At 37.1% G+C, this 15,510-nt stretch overlaps 1 protein-coding gene and 1 long non-coding RNA gene across 4 annotated transcripts in view; both read right to left on the bottom strand.

The window, feature by feature from the left end:
* The window catches only part of LOC125781024 (uncharacterized), an 80,946-nt gene that overhangs the window by 40,912 nt on the left and 24,524 nt on the right, over positions 1-15,510 (bottom strand). The gene's annotated exons all lie outside the window — the stretch shown is intronic.
* The window catches only part of daam1a (dishevelled associated activator of morphogenesis 1a), an 84,632-nt gene that overhangs the window by 12,481 nt on the left and 56,641 nt on the right, over positions 1-15,510 (bottom strand). For 2 of the 3 annotated variants that reach the window (XM_049463743.1, XM_049463744.1), the window contains exons 14-23: positions 14,242-14,520; positions 14,033-14,140; positions 12,384-12,413; positions 8,649-8,746; positions 8,309-8,393; positions 7,196-7,302; positions 2,803-2,891; positions 1,690-1,858; positions 625-732; positions 448-508 (exon numbers count right to left, since the gene is read on the bottom strand). In XM_049463743.1, coding sequence (XP_049319700.1) covers positions 448-508; positions 625-732; positions 1,690-1,858; positions 2,803-2,891; positions 7,196-7,302; positions 8,309-8,393; positions 8,649-8,746; positions 12,384-12,413; positions 14,033-14,140; positions 14,242-14,520 — 1,134 coding nt within the window. The remainder of the gene's footprint in view (positions 1-447; positions 509-624; positions 733-1,689; positions 1,859-2,802; positions 2,892-7,195; positions 7,303-8,308; positions 8,394-8,648; positions 8,747-12,383; positions 12,414-14,032; positions 14,141-14,241; positions 14,521-15,510) is intronic. The other variant, XM_049463745.1, reaches the window with a different exon arrangement.

The raw sequence follows: 15,510 nt of genomic DNA on the forward strand, positions 1-15,510 counted from the left end.
TTTTCGGATCAACTGACCCCTATTTTTATTTAGTTGAGTAGTTCTTTCTTCTCATAACCTGGATTCGAACATTACTCAAATATTCACTATTCACTGTATACCTGTAACTCTACCTCTTCACTACTTTACTTTAACTGATGCTCTCAAACACTTTATTAAGAGACAAGAAATTCAAGTAATTAACTCTTGATGAGTTCAGCACAGCTGTTAACTGAAAGCCTGAATTCCAGGAGACTCTACCTCATAAAACTGACTGAGAAAATCCAGCAGAGATGTACAAAACTGTCTAATCTAAACAAGAGGTGCATAGTTTTCTTCATAGTTTGGATTACCTTAGTATTAATATATAATGCAGAACATTTTAAAATGATGAAAAACACGGATTTTGAGGTGTGTACAAACTTTTGACTGGTACTGTATAAAGAAATAATTAAATGTGTTACTCACCGTTTCAACGCTCTTCAAGCCGCTGCGCAGGTTACTGATGTCCTTCTCCAGTTCAGTCATACTGTAGTAAAACACAGATACTGGATATTAGTAATCTGTGTGTGTGTGTGTGTGTGTGTGTGTGTGTGTGTGTGTGTGTGTGTGTGTATGAAAGAGAGAGAGTTTAGAAGTACATACTTTACTTTAGCCGCTTCAGAAACATTCTGCAGGTCCTCTTGGAACAGCGCCACCTTGGGGTATTTCTGCTCCAAAATGGTGATCAGGTAGTGCAGCAGAGTGATGTTCCTACAAACACACACACACACACACACACACACACACACACACAGATTACTAATATATTCTTTGATTTTACCAAATTGAAAACCTCTGGAATATAATCAAGAGGAAGATGGATGATCACAAACCATCAAACCACCAAACTGAACTGCTTGAATTTTTGCACCAGGAGTAAAGCAGCATAAAGTTATTCAAAAGCAGTGTGTAAGACTGGTGGAGGAGAACATGATGCTAAGATGCATGAAAAAAAAAACTGTGATTAAAAACCAGGGTTATTCCACCAAATATTGATTATTTCTGAACTCTTAAAACTTTATGAATATGAACTTGTTTTCTTTGCATTATTTGAGATCTGAAAGCTCTGCATTCTTTTATTTAAATTACAATATTTTTATTTGGAATTTGGGAGAAATGTTGTCTGTAGTTTATAGAATAAAACAAAAATGTTCATTTTACTCAAACATAAATCCTGGTTTTTAATCACAGTTTTTTTCATGCATCTTGGCATCATGTTCTCCTCCACCAGTCTTACACACTGCTTTTGGATAACTTTATGCTGCTTTACTCCTGGTGCAAAAGTTCAAGCAGTTCAGTTTGGTGGTTTGATGGTTTGTGATCATCCATCTTCCTCTTGATTATATTCCAGAGGTTTTTAATTTGGTAAAATCAAAGAAACTTATTTTAAGTGGTCTCCAGAGCTGTATAGACAATTCTCTACGATACTGAAGAGGATAAAATACTACTAAATAATCAAATACCAGCTATTATGGAATTATTAGTGTTTTAGTTTCACATAATTTAATAACCGATATTCTTCACCACAGATTTATTAACCCCTTTTTAATTGATTAATGGCCTTAAGTAGATTAAAGAACTCTTGTAATTCTGCATAACTTAAAATGTTGAGCAGGAGTAAGAGCGTCACTGCTGATCCTGCAGGAAGTGATGTAGTTATTGTCTTACTTGTCGATGCTGGACTTGGTGTCGGCGATCTTGTTGAGTGAAGAGACTTTATATCCGTAAGCGTTTCCTCTCTGGCCTTTATTCATGTAGTTCCCCAGAGCCAGCACCACCTCCAGCAGCTGCCGCAGGTTCCGACTCTGCAGAACCTCTTTACACGCTGTGCTGAGAGCTGACCAATAAACACATGCAGAATTAAATACTATATTCACATTAGTTTCAATAACTTTACTAATTAAAACAGTGTTTGATGTCTTAAGTTTTGTTATTAAGCTTCATATAAAGGAGTTATTGGGGCTCCGAGTGGTCCAGTGGGCTAAGTGCTGGTACAATGATCAGGAGATCGCTGGTTCAAATCCCAGTCATGCAGCTGCTGGAGCCCTGAGAGAGAACAATTGGTCTTGCTCTCTCTGGGTGGCTACAGTAGATGGCGCTCTTTCAACTCATCACTCCTAGGGTGATGTGGATCAGCACAAGGCTGCGTCTGTGAGCTGATGTATCAGAACCGAGTCGCTGCGCTTTCCTCCGAGCGTTAGCGCTGTGATGCTACTCTGCAATGCTACAGCAGCAGTTCAAAAAGAGGCAGAGTCTGATTTCACATGTGTGTTACATAAGTGGTTTATTTACCCAGTAAAAAACGTATATATCTTTCTTTACTTTCTACCGTTTTTCTCCCAATTTATCTGGCCAATTGTTTCTCTCATTCATCTGCTCCTCAGCTGAATATCCTCTATCACTAGTGATTACTCAACACACCAGGAGGGTGAAGACTAGCACATGCCTCCTCCGATACATGTGAAGTCAGACTCCACCTCTTTTTGAACTGCTGCTGATGCTGTAGCATTGCAGAGTAGCATCACAGCGCTAACGCTTGGAGGAAAGCGTAGCGACTCGGTTCTGATACATCAGCTCACAGACGCAGGCCTGTGCTCATCCACATCACCCTAGGAGTGATGAAGGGGAAATAGCACCATCTTCTGTACCCACCCAGAGAGAGAGCAAGACCAGTTGTGCTCTCTCGGGGCTCTGGCAGCTGATGGCAAGCTACATGAACAGGATTTGAACCAGCGATCTCCCGATCATTTTGGCAGCTATTTAGACCACTGGTCCACATACCTTCAATCTTAGGCTTGATTTCTGCCACTCTCTCCGCAAACTTCTTCTTAAAATAGAGAGACTGCAGCCTCTGCTGGTAATGGTTGATCCTGAGGGTGAAGCAGAAAAAAAATGCAGAAAAAAGGAGAAAAGGTCAAACTCTTCTTTCAATATCTGATAAAGTTGCTGATGAATGGATAAATTTATTGATCCTGAAGGAAATTAAAGAGCCACTAAACCCTAAACCATACATTTTTTTCATTAATAGCTGAAATGTGTTCCTGAAGTAATGGTCCTGATCATTTATTATTATTATTAACCCTTACTAACCTTTAAAAAAAAACACTTTTATTATGGTAATTTCTGCTTGTGCAACGCCTCTCAGGTTCAGCTGTGCTATAGGCGAGGATAATGTTTCTGTGTACTTTGGTACATGGACACATCACAATATGCAAATCTATGTCTAACCATCTGCATTTCGCAGCTATCAGAGGCACACTACTGTGCCTAATCAGCTCTACCATCTGCCCCTCCTCTAAACCCATACATCACTCTACATTGCCCCTCCCAAACTACACGCATACTCATAAACTCATAACTTATTATAGTGCATTTTAAGGCATTAAAAAGATGGCAATAAATATGCATAACAATGTATAACACATTATGTCCATGTTTATTATGCATTATGTATTGTGATTATAATGCAACCTAAAATGTACTTATATGTTTGTACATCTGGATTGTAATATACTAGTGCATCTCAAAAAAATTAAATATCATTGAAAAATTACTTTATTTCAGTAAATCAGTTAAAAAAAAGGTGAAACTCATATATTATATATATATATTAAACACAGAGTGATCTATTTTAAGCGTTTGTTTCTTTTATTGTTGATGATTATGGCTCACAGCCAATCAAAATTGTTTTATTATTTATTCTATTGAAAAATCAAGGTCATATTTTTATTTATTCATTTTCATAGAAATTGTATTTATTATTACGCTTGTCAGATTTAGGTTATTTGTGTGACCATTGTGGGGTTTTTTTATTCATTAACTGAGGGGTACCAACAATTTTGTCTACGTGTGTATATCATATGAGTTTCACATTTTGAACTGAATTACTGAAATAAAGTAACTTTTCTATATATTATATATATATATATATATATATATATATATATATATTCTGTTTTGTTGAGATGCACTAATATATCGGTCAATATTAATACTGTATATTTCCATGATGGACATCTGTCACTTAAAGTGAATAATTACATCACAATACATTATAAATTAATATAAGCTATAATCAATATGATAATATATTATAATATATAACATAAGTATAACTGATGAGTGGTCAGTTAATTATAACATGGCTCAGTGTGTGATTATAAGAAGGCAGCTTTGTTGATGTTCTTGTTAACGTCTTATAAACACAGCTAATGATGCATTATAATCACAATTAATAATGCAAATAATATTACACTCTAATACATTTTTAATACATTTTTACATTATTAGCTGAATTGCATTGCTCTGTAATAATAAAATAAACCAGCTCTGACATGCAGAATTTAAATATTTGACCATTTTTTTTAACAAGTTAACTTCACAATAAAGTTACTGATTTTAGTACGTCTTTTCATTTATATTATCTACCCTGGGCCTTTTATTATGAAGCCCATAATGGCCATCAGCTAACTGGCAATACAGCTAACTGTATTCTGAGCTGAATTAATGTCTGATGTTTGTAGTGAACTGACTTCCACTAAAATGTAAAAGTTTTTTTTTTTTGCTAAAGCTATTTATTTGTATGACACTGTAGATGTGTGTGTATTTAAGACGTTATGTAATACACTGTATTACAGGTTTAACAGGATTCCTCTGGAGAGCAAAGCAAAAGGTGAAAATCAGAACCAAAACACTTCAGCAGCTCCGGCGTCCAACATCACAACATATTCTCCTCTAAAGGAATTAAAAATACTAAAATACAGGAATCTAAAATCTCTAAACAGTCTAAAATATATACTGTAGTTTAGATCTGTAAACTGTGTCAAAATAGTGGCACAGCTGGAAACAATTAAACTAACTACTATTTTTCGGACTATAAGGCGCACCGTATTATAAGACGCACTATCAAAGAACGCCTATTTTCTGCTATTTTTCCATACATAGGGCGCATCGCATTATAAGGCGCGTTAAGTGACACTAGAAAGGGTGCCTATATCAAAGTGAACAGGGGTGGCGCCATGTTTCCCTTCCCCCACCGGGGGTGGTCGCTTGCCGGTGGAGCGTCTCAGTATACAAATCTAGCTCTTTCAAAGTCAAACGAGTGCTGGATATTAATCTACACAGATTCCTCTCCTGAAAACTGTTTATTTGGGTGAGTAACGTGCTTCAGTTTATTTACAGTAAGCTTAGATTTCCAGATGTCCACTAAGGCTTGCTGCACCAGCGTTAGCATAGCTATCCGCTAGCACGCTAGCTAGTCACCTAAACTAGTAAAGTTAACCCAAACTTAAACGACAGCGTTACACTGAGTAATCCTGCGTGTTCTGGTAAGACAGTGAGATATTAGCTAGCGATTCGTCCCCCGTAGCTTGTTTTAACACGGTAAACAAGCAGATTACAGGCTGATAAAACTCACCTCTGAGAGAGTTAGCGCTTAGCATCTAGCTAATGCTAGCCAGGCAAAGCAGCACAGACTTACAGGCCGATAACTCACCTCTGAACGGTGAACGCTTAGCGATTAGCATCTAACTCTAATAATACTGCTCCAGCAGTATTAAAAGTGCTAAATTTAGAAAATACTGATCTCTGAACAGTGAAAAAGCTAGCTAGCTAAGCGGTTAGCATCTAGCTAATGCTATTGCTGCTCTGCACAGAGTGTGTGTTTACTGCTCCTTACACCTGACGGGTAAAATTTAGATAATACTGATCTCTGAACAGTGAATAAGCTAGCTAATGCTATTTGCTGCTCCAGCCTCGGAGCTGCACGGCTCTGGACTCTGTATAGCACTGAAACTCTGTATAACGCTGCACGGAGTGTGTGTTTACTGCTCCTTACAACCTGACGAGTAAAATTTAGATAATACTGATCTCAGTGAATAAGCTAGCTAGCTTAGCGGTTAGCATCTAGCTAATGCTATTTCTGCTCAGCCTCGGAGCTGCACGGCTCTGGACTCTGTATAGCACTGAAACTCTCTATAACGCTGCACGGAGTGTGTGTTTACTGCTCCTTACAACCTGACGAGTAAAATCCATACAAAAGGCGCACAGTATTATAAGACGCACTGTCAATTTTTGTGAAAATTAAAAGTTTTTAAGTGCGCCTTATAGTCCGAAAAATACGGTAAATTAAAAAACTAATGTCAATTTTAGCAGTAATTTCATGATCCCAGAGAATCAAACTCACTCATTTATACATTTTACCAAATTTGATATTTACAAATAGCACTAATTAGAGTGAAACAAAGCCTCAAAATAACTTATTTAGCTTAAATTTGGACAAAAGCATCAAAATAACTTGACCGTAAAATTACTTAAAAAAAAAAAAGATAAAAAATCTTAGTAAGAGTGATTAAAACATTATGCTTCAATTATTTGGAACAAACTTCCAGAAGCTGAGATGAGATGTTCTGCTCAAACTGTAATCTTTTTTTTTTTAAGAAAAAGCTGAAGAAAAAAAAAAAAAAATTTTACCTTTGCTTTCCACACTGTTTCACTCTGCTTTGCACATTGTTAGTACTTTAATTTTGTATTGTTTTATTGTTCTTAGATTTCATTACTTGTATATTATTTTAACTATAATGTATTGTAATTCTTTAACACTGTTCTGCATTTTGTCTTAAATGTATTTCTTTTATTTAGATTTTAGCAATTTTATTTCTGTTAGAAATTTTATTTTTCTAGCTGTTATGGCACTTTTATTCTAATCATGTTTTATTCATGCTTTACTCTTATTTTATTTTTAGTTTCAATTTAATTGTTATTCTCTATGTATTTTATTCTAGTTTTTAAATCACTTTAAATGACCATTGTGTATGAAAAGTGTAATATAAATAAACTTGTCTTGCTTTGCTTTAAGATCATTGTTCCTAAAATGATCAAAATACTCTTATATGCATAAAAGACAAAAATAAATAATCTTACAGACAGTAAGAAATAGTATAAATTATCTTGAAACTAAGTTATTTACCTTTTTATTATTTATTTTTAAAAAATAACTTTTTATTTTACATTTTTTGCAGAGTATGTATATTATTTAAATTTAAAACCTGTAATATGATTAACTATAAACTATCATATGGGTAATAATTTGAAACAATAACAGATGTAACTGTTACGTGATGTGAAATATTAGATGTTAAAGATTAATATAAACATATATATTTGATAACTCTACCTGCTCATCTCGTAGAGGAAGCGATCAGCTCTGGCCATGCGGTCGAGCTCATGCTTGTGTTCCTCCAGAACATCCACATCACTCTTCTCAGGAACGAACTTCAGCAGCTGCACAGCAGAGAGAGCAGATTTATAACATTAATATCAGCCAAAATATTAAAACCACCTGCCTAATAATACTGATCTTCTGCTGAAAACGGACCACAACCCATCTGTGACAGGCCTATAACATAGGTGTTTCTAATAAAACACAGATTGAAAAAAAAAACAGATTGTAACCTAATTGGAACCCTAATCCTAATTAATCCATATATAATTTACCTGTTTTTACACGAGTTAGAATACAGTAGGTTTATGTTCTGTACAAAACATGTTCATGAAGGTCTTTACACAAAAAACATGAAGATAAAGATCTCACCAGCTCTGTTTTTACCAGTCCCAGTCCCTTTCAGAATGAGCCGTTTAAGGGCTCTGACACTTTTATGCAAATAAGCACAGAGCACATACGTAAAAGCAAAAAGAATTCAGATTTGACCATTCACATTCATGTTGCGCGTCCATGGATTGGATACATATTCGGTTTAGGACTGCATATAAAAGTGACTCAAATCAGATTTTAAAAAAAGCCATGAAAAAAATCAGATCTGAGGCACACGGAGCGTTTACACAGCCATAAACAATTTAGATTTTGGCCACAACAATCGCAAACAATCTAATTTGGCATGTTTACACAGGCATGACAATTTTTGATCTGAGCCACATTGAGCAAAAATCAGATTTGGCACATTCAGACAGCCATGAAAAATGTAGATTTTAGCCACATTGAGCAAAACTGAATTAGTATGTTTACACAGCCATAAAAAAAAAAACAGATTTGAGCCACACTAAGCAAAAAAATCTGATTTGGCATGTTTACACAGACATGAAAAAATCAGATCTGAGGCATAACTGTGTCCTGCAGCACCTGCATCATCAGTATCAGCTGCACGAGGATTCAATCTGCATTACATCAGACTATCAGATTAGAACAGGTTTATGCTGGATGAGCTCCAGCGCAGTGTGTGATGAGAGGGTGTGTGTGTGTGTGCAGGAATGTGCTGAAGATGAGCATCACCTGCTCCAGCATGTCTTTAGGAAGATCTTCGTGCTCGTCCATCGTCAGAATGGCCTTCTTTATCTCCTCATTAGACAACTTTAACCTGAAACAGGATTATTAACAGTGAAAAAAGCGAAGTGGCCAGTCGACCAAAATTACTCCAAAAGGGCATGAAGAACTCATGCAGGAGGTCCCAAAAGAGCCCAGAACAACATTTAAAGAACTGCAGGTCTAATGTAATAAATTTTTTTAAAAAGTGATTTTTATATTTACTCAGGTTATATTTGTCTGATATTAAAGTTTGTTTGATAATCTGAAAAATCAGGATGAATTGTGGGAGATAGATGTTTAGACTGACCGTGAGAGGAGGATGTTACAGTTCTGCGCTCGTCGTCCATCAATCACTGAAAGCTCCTTCACCTTCTTAATGGTCACTGTGTCATCCTCAGACTCTTTCTGCAGAAAAAAAATCAACATTAACATAAGAAACACACTGGTCATTGGTCAGTGAGAGTGTCTAGCTATAATTAACTCTATACAGCTTATAAAAAAATAGAGAGCACTTAAAAATGATGAGTTTCTTTGATTTTACCAAATTGAAAACCTCTGGAATATAATCAAGAGGAAGATGGATGATCACAAACCATCAAACCACCAAACTGAACTGCTTGAATTTTTGCATAAAGTTATCCAAAAGCAGTGTGTAAGACTGGTGGAGGAGAACATGATGCCAAGATGCATGAAAAAAAAACTGTGATTAAAAACCACCAGGGTTATTCCACCAAATATTGATTATTTCTAAACTCTTAAAACTTTATGAATATGAACTTGTTTTCTTTGCATTATTTAAGGTCTGGATGGAGCCAGGGTGGTTGTGATGTCACAATAAGGAAGGAGCCAAATGGTTTATAAAAGCAAATGATTCCTGACACCAAACTCTTTCAGCTGAATAACAGAAAACAGATGAATAGAGCAGTGGAGGCCCAGGTTTTAAATAATAAATAAATATAATGTCATTTTTAATGTGTGTGTGTTGAGCCTAACATACACCTGCTGTCTCATATGGCCTCAGCAGTAAAATCCAGCCAACTGTGACAAATAAAATACAGGCAAAATGACACACTGCCTAAAAAACTGATATAATCCGTTCCAGCAACAAACCAAACAATAGGATTATTAAACCGCCTTAAAACTGCCATCTGAAAAACAGTCCTGATGGAATAGAGTGTGTGTTAAAGTGTATTCTATACTGCTTTTTTCAGTTAGTTTTGTTTAGTTTACACAGCAGTTTAGTTTCGAAAAAGCTCTAGATAAAGTTTCTTAAAGGGACGTCTGTGAAAAACATTTCACACTTCTACTCAGATTTTTTAAAAAAAAATCAGATTTTTGACTATAATCAATCCCCCCCCCCCCACCCCCCTACTAAAAATCAAACTTCAGATGACAAAGAAATGGTTCAAAACTAGGTTTACCTGTAAAAAATAATAATAATAATAATATTAATATAAGAAATTATGTATAAATGTTTGGTGTTTAGACGCTTTGGGTTGAGTCGACTTGACTGAATCAATGATTCGAATATTGTTTAACAAGCTCATGCGCTCATATCACTCGCTGACCTCGTATCTACACAGCCGAGGAGAAACTCACACACTGATGGACGCTGAATTATACTTCAGAACGCGGGTTTCTGACTGAAAATTGAGAAATAATGCACTTAACGAGTCACAGAAGAAACTTTAAAGGAGAGATTTTTACTGTTTTCCACGACTAATCACGAATCCTCTTCGGAGAGCGATGATGCTGCAGTTATAAAAACTGTAGAATTTATTTCTAGCACAAAGTGTTGGAACTTTATTCAGTATGAGTTCAGTCCTCAGACTGAGAGAAATGAAAATATGCATGGGTTAGTCTGTGGGAGGCACCGGTAACCATGGTAAGATGGATAAACACTTCAGAAATGAGTAGCGTTTTTGGATATTTTTGATTAACATCACAGAATGTAAAAATTTAAATATAATGAAAAAAATAAACTTCATTTAAGATGTCCAAACTTTTAACTTATACTTTTAACTGTATATAGTGCTGAGCAATTATGGCCTTAAAAAATAATATTCTATTCCCCCCTAATAAAATTCAAACTACAGATGACAAAGAAATGGTTCAAAGCTAGATTCACCTGTAAAAAAAACACACACACACATTATATTATACAGTGCCCTCCATAATTATTGGCACCCCTGGTTAGGATGTGTTCTTTAGCTTCTCATAAATTGAGTTTTGTTCAAAATAATATAGGACCACGATGGGAAAAAAAAAGTAAAGTCCAACCTTTAACTCAAGTAAATTTTAAGGGGGAAATAAAATCCCTGACTAAGAAATAATTATTCTTCATAAAATCACCTGTTCCACAATTATTGGCACCCCTAACAATTCTTAGGAAATAAATTTAATAAAAGTATTTCTGTCACTTCTACAGTAGTTTACGAAGTTGATCAGAGTATGTAGGAACATTTAATTAGTAATTCACAACTTCCTGTTTCCCTGGGGTATAAATATGACGTGACACAGAGGCTATTTATCTTCAACATGGGAAAGACAAAGGAACATACCATTCAAGTGAGGCAGATGTGTGTTGACCTTCACAAGTCAGGCAATGGCTACAAGAAAATCGCTACTCGCCTACACCTGTCCATATCTACTGTCAGAGGAATTATTAAGAAGTTTAAAACACCTGGAACAGTGGTAAACAAGCCTGGACGAGGACGCAAGTTTATTTTGCCACCACGCACAGTGAGGAGGATGATAAGAGAAATAAAAAGTTCTCCAAAGCTCACTGTTACAGAATTGCAACAAATGGTAGCTTCTTGGGGTCACAAAGTCTCCAAAACAACCATCAGGCGCTATCTACATGCCAACAAGCTGTTTGGGAGGCATGCACGGAAGAAACCATTTCTCACTCACAATCATAAACGCAAACGTTTGGAGTTTGCTAAGCGGTACTATGACTTCAACTGGGACCGTGTGCTTTGGTCAGATGAAACAAAGATAGAGCTTTTTGGCAACAAATGCTCTAAGTGGGTCTGGCGTAACACAAGAGCTGAGTATGCAGAAAAGCACCTCATGCCCACTGTGAAATACGGCGGGGGATGAGTGATGCTGTGGGCCTGTTTCTCTTCTAAAGGCCCTGGGAACCTTGTTAGGGTGCATGGCATCATGAATGCTCTAAAATACCAGGACATTTTAAAACAAAATCTGGTGGCTTCTGCCCGAAAGCTGAAGATGGGTCGTCACTGGGTCTTTCAGCAAGATAATGACCCTAAACATGTGGCCAAATCTACACAGAAATGGTTCACCGCACACAGAATCAAGCTCCTCCCATGGCCATCTCAGTCCCCAGACCTCAACCCCATTGAAAACCTGTGGGGTGAGCTGAAGAGGAGAGTGCAGAGGAGAGGACCCAGGTCGTTGGATGATTTAGAGAGAATGTGCAAAGAGGAATGGTCAAAGATCCCTCTTTCTGTATTCTCCCATCTTGTGAAACATTACAGGAGAAGATTAGGTGCTGTTTTGTTGGCAAAAGGGGGTTGTACAAAGTATTAACATCAGGGGTGCTAATAATTGTGGCACACATGATTTGATGTTAAATAATTATTTCTTAATGTGGGATTTTTTTCCTACTGAATAAATTTACTTGAGTTAAAGGTTGTATTTTACTCTTTTTTTCCATCGTGGTCCTATATTATTTTGAACAAAACTCAATTTATGAGAAGCTAAAGAACACATCTTAACCAGGGGTGCCAATAATTATGGAGGGCACTGTATATATATATATATATATATATATATATATATATATATATATATATATATATATATATCACGATTACTCCATTTGAAATTTGCATTAAAACTGTGTATCAAATTAACCGAATTAATGGTGAAAATTGCCAACCACTAACTGTATGTTAGATTTTATTCCCTGAACTGTTTCTATTCCTGATTAAAGAAATACAAGAGGTTTCCGAAACATAAAGGACAGAACTGCTGAAGTGAAGTGGAGGATTAGAGGGTTAGCTGGAGAAAAACTCACCTGTTTAAAGTTACTGAACAGAAGGAAGTCCTAGAGCGCATGCAGGAAGCAGGGATAGGGTTAGTAGAAGAACAGAGTGAACTAAAGAGAGTTACAGACTTTACACCACGTAATAGGATAGTACTGAGGATAAGAGACAAACAGAGGAGTTCAGCTCAGATAACAAACACACATTAAAGGCCCTATTTTATCAGTATATAGGTGAGCAATCAATCAAGCACCATGCAGCTTGTTTTAGGGCGTGTCAGTGTGTCTTTGCTATCATAACGACGGGAAAAATACACCTTAAAACACTTTAAAACACACAAAAGTCATACTAATACTAATTCTCTTAATTAATTAATCATGGGTGTGGTTCATTTTGGGCATAACATGAAATATAAACCAATCAGAGAGTCTCTTGCTCATCATTCTCTTTAAGAGTCAGGTGAGCTCTGTCTTTGGTGGATTGCTATTTTAACGGTGCAGCTACCTGGACGTGTCCAACAAACTCTTCTCAGCAGAGGAAACTGAGCTGCTGGTTGACGCTGTGAAGGAGCTCCAGCAGCTCATTTACGGGAACAGCAATATTATTTTATTTACTATTCTGTTTATTGTTGATGTAAAAGTTGGGTTTGTGCTGCTGTGTGTTGCCAAGATAGCAATGAATGTCTGACTGCTGGCGTCTGTCTAGGTTGTATTCAGTCAGTGGAGCTCCTGTGTTTTCTGCTACCAAGATAAACAAGCAAAACTCCAGAAATGTACCTGAACACACCTCATTTCCAGAACACCACGCCCATCAGTGTAGATATATTCAGAAGCTCTGCTGCTGTTTAAACGACTCAGGTGGAAGGAGTGAAAATAGACTGTGTTGCCGTTTTTTGAGATGTGTTGCTGAAATCAGGTTCTTAATGAGTTGATATTTTTCATAAACTCATCATCTGATGAGATTTGCAAATTATTGCATTGTTTTTATTTACAATACCAGTAAAAAGTTTTTTTTTATTATTTTAAAATGTTTTACATTGTAGATTCATACTAAAGTCATCCAAACTGAAGAAATACATATGGAATTATTTATTGAACAAAAACAGTGTTAAAGAAACCAGAATATGTAGCTCCTCTTAGATGATCAGTTTTGAACATCTCTGCTGGATTTTCTCAGTCAGCTTTATGAGGTAGAATCACCTGGAATTCAGGCTTTCAGTTAACAGCTGTGCTGAACTCATCAAGAGTTAATTACTTGAATTTCTTGTCTCTTAATAAAGTGTTTGAGAGCATCAGTTAAAGTAAAGTAGTGAAGAGGAAGAGTTACAGGTATACAGTGAATAGTGAATATTTAGTAGAGTAAAGTTCTAATCCAGATTATAAGAAGTAACAACTACTCAACTAAATAAAGAAAAAAAAATCTTTTATAAAAAATGAAGGTCAGCCAATCGAAAAAGAAGAATTTCAAGAACTTTTAAAGTATCCTCAAGTGCAGTTGCAACAAAGACCATCAAAAACGTTATAATGATGAAACTGGCACTTATCAGAACCACCCCAGGAAAGGAAGAGCAAGTTAACAGCTCCCCAGATAAGAGCACCTAAATGCTTCGGAGAGTATTTTGGTTTAACACTTTGAAGTTACTACATGATTCTTTATTATTATGATTACTCTTAATTCATACCTGCTGCCTCTGATAAGCTGAGAAGGTTCTCTCAACGTCCTCCAGATCCAAGATTTTAAACACTTTGCCGTCGTCCAGGTCCATCCACACGGTCCCGTCCAGTTTAGTCTGCAGGACAGAAAGAAACACAGGACTAATCAGAACTCTGAGATGTCTGAGACACAGAAAGTTGTAAAACCACCTTTAAAGAGCTATGGGAGCAGACTGACCTCATTGAGTTTGGTCCAGTTGAAGGATTTGAGGGGGTTGGAGGGCTGTGGGATGCTCTTGGTCTTCAGTGCAGGACCCCCGAGGAGCGGCGGGGCACCGAAGGGCGGCAGGCCGGGTGGAGGTGGGGGTCCGCCCGGCGGAGGAGGAGGTGCAGGAGGAGGAACCCCACCTGGAGGAGGAGGAGGAGGTGGTGGGATGCCAGCTGCAGCAGGAGGCGGAGGCAAAGGACCACCAGGGGCAGAGGGACCAGGTGGAGGACCTCCAGGAACACTCGGCCTCTACACAAACACATATAGATTAAATAATTAAAGGAAATTAATATTATTTTAAATACTAATTATTATTTATTACAAATGTACCCTATGTATTTTACTGACCCGACCTATCTATTTACCTTCCCACCCTAAACTACCTACTGTCTCAACCCATCTATCTACCTACCTGTCCCAACCTATCAATTTACCACCCATCCATCCTTATCCATCTCCCATCTATCTACCTACCTACCGCTCTACCTATATACCGCTCTACCTACATACCGCTCTACCAACCAACCGTCTCATCCTATCTACTTACCTGTCCCAATACAGCTATCCATCTACCTACCACCTACCTACCTACCTACTTACCCCAACCTACCCATCTTGCCATCTACCTACTTACCTACCTATCTACCCATCTACCTACGTACTTACCGCTCTACCTACCAACCTATCTACCTATCTGTCCCAACATATCTACCCATCTACCTACCTACCTATCCATCTACCTAACTACCCATCTTCTTTCCCCAACCCAATTATCTATCCACCCATATATTTACCTACCTACATTTCTACAGACTTACCTACATACCTACTTACCCATCTACATACCGCTGTACCTACCAACCTTCTTAACCTTTCTACCTACCTGTCCGAACATAGCTTCCCATCTACCTACCTACATACCTGTCCCAACCAACCAATTTACCAACTTACATACTGTATGTACCTAATTATTCACCAAAACATACCAACTCACTTACCTGTCCCAACCAACCAACCAACATACTGTATGTACCTACCCACTACAACCTACCTACTCGCCTACCAGTTCCAACCTATCTACCTACCAACAATCTCAACCTATTTACCTACCTATACTAGTCAACAGTCCTACATACTTACTGTATGTACCTAGCTTTCCACTACAAGCTACCTACCGTTTACCTACCAACCGACTCAACATATCTATCTACTTACCTACCTACCTGTCTTCACATCTAC

This window comes from Astyanax mexicanus, chromosome 14 (genome assembly GCF_023375975.1).
Source record: "Astyanax mexicanus isolate ESR-SI-001 chromosome 14, AstMex3_surface, whole genome shotgun sequence".
Taxonomy (NCBI): domain Eukaryota; kingdom Metazoa; phylum Chordata; class Actinopteri; order Characiformes; family Acestrorhamphidae; genus Astyanax; species Astyanax mexicanus.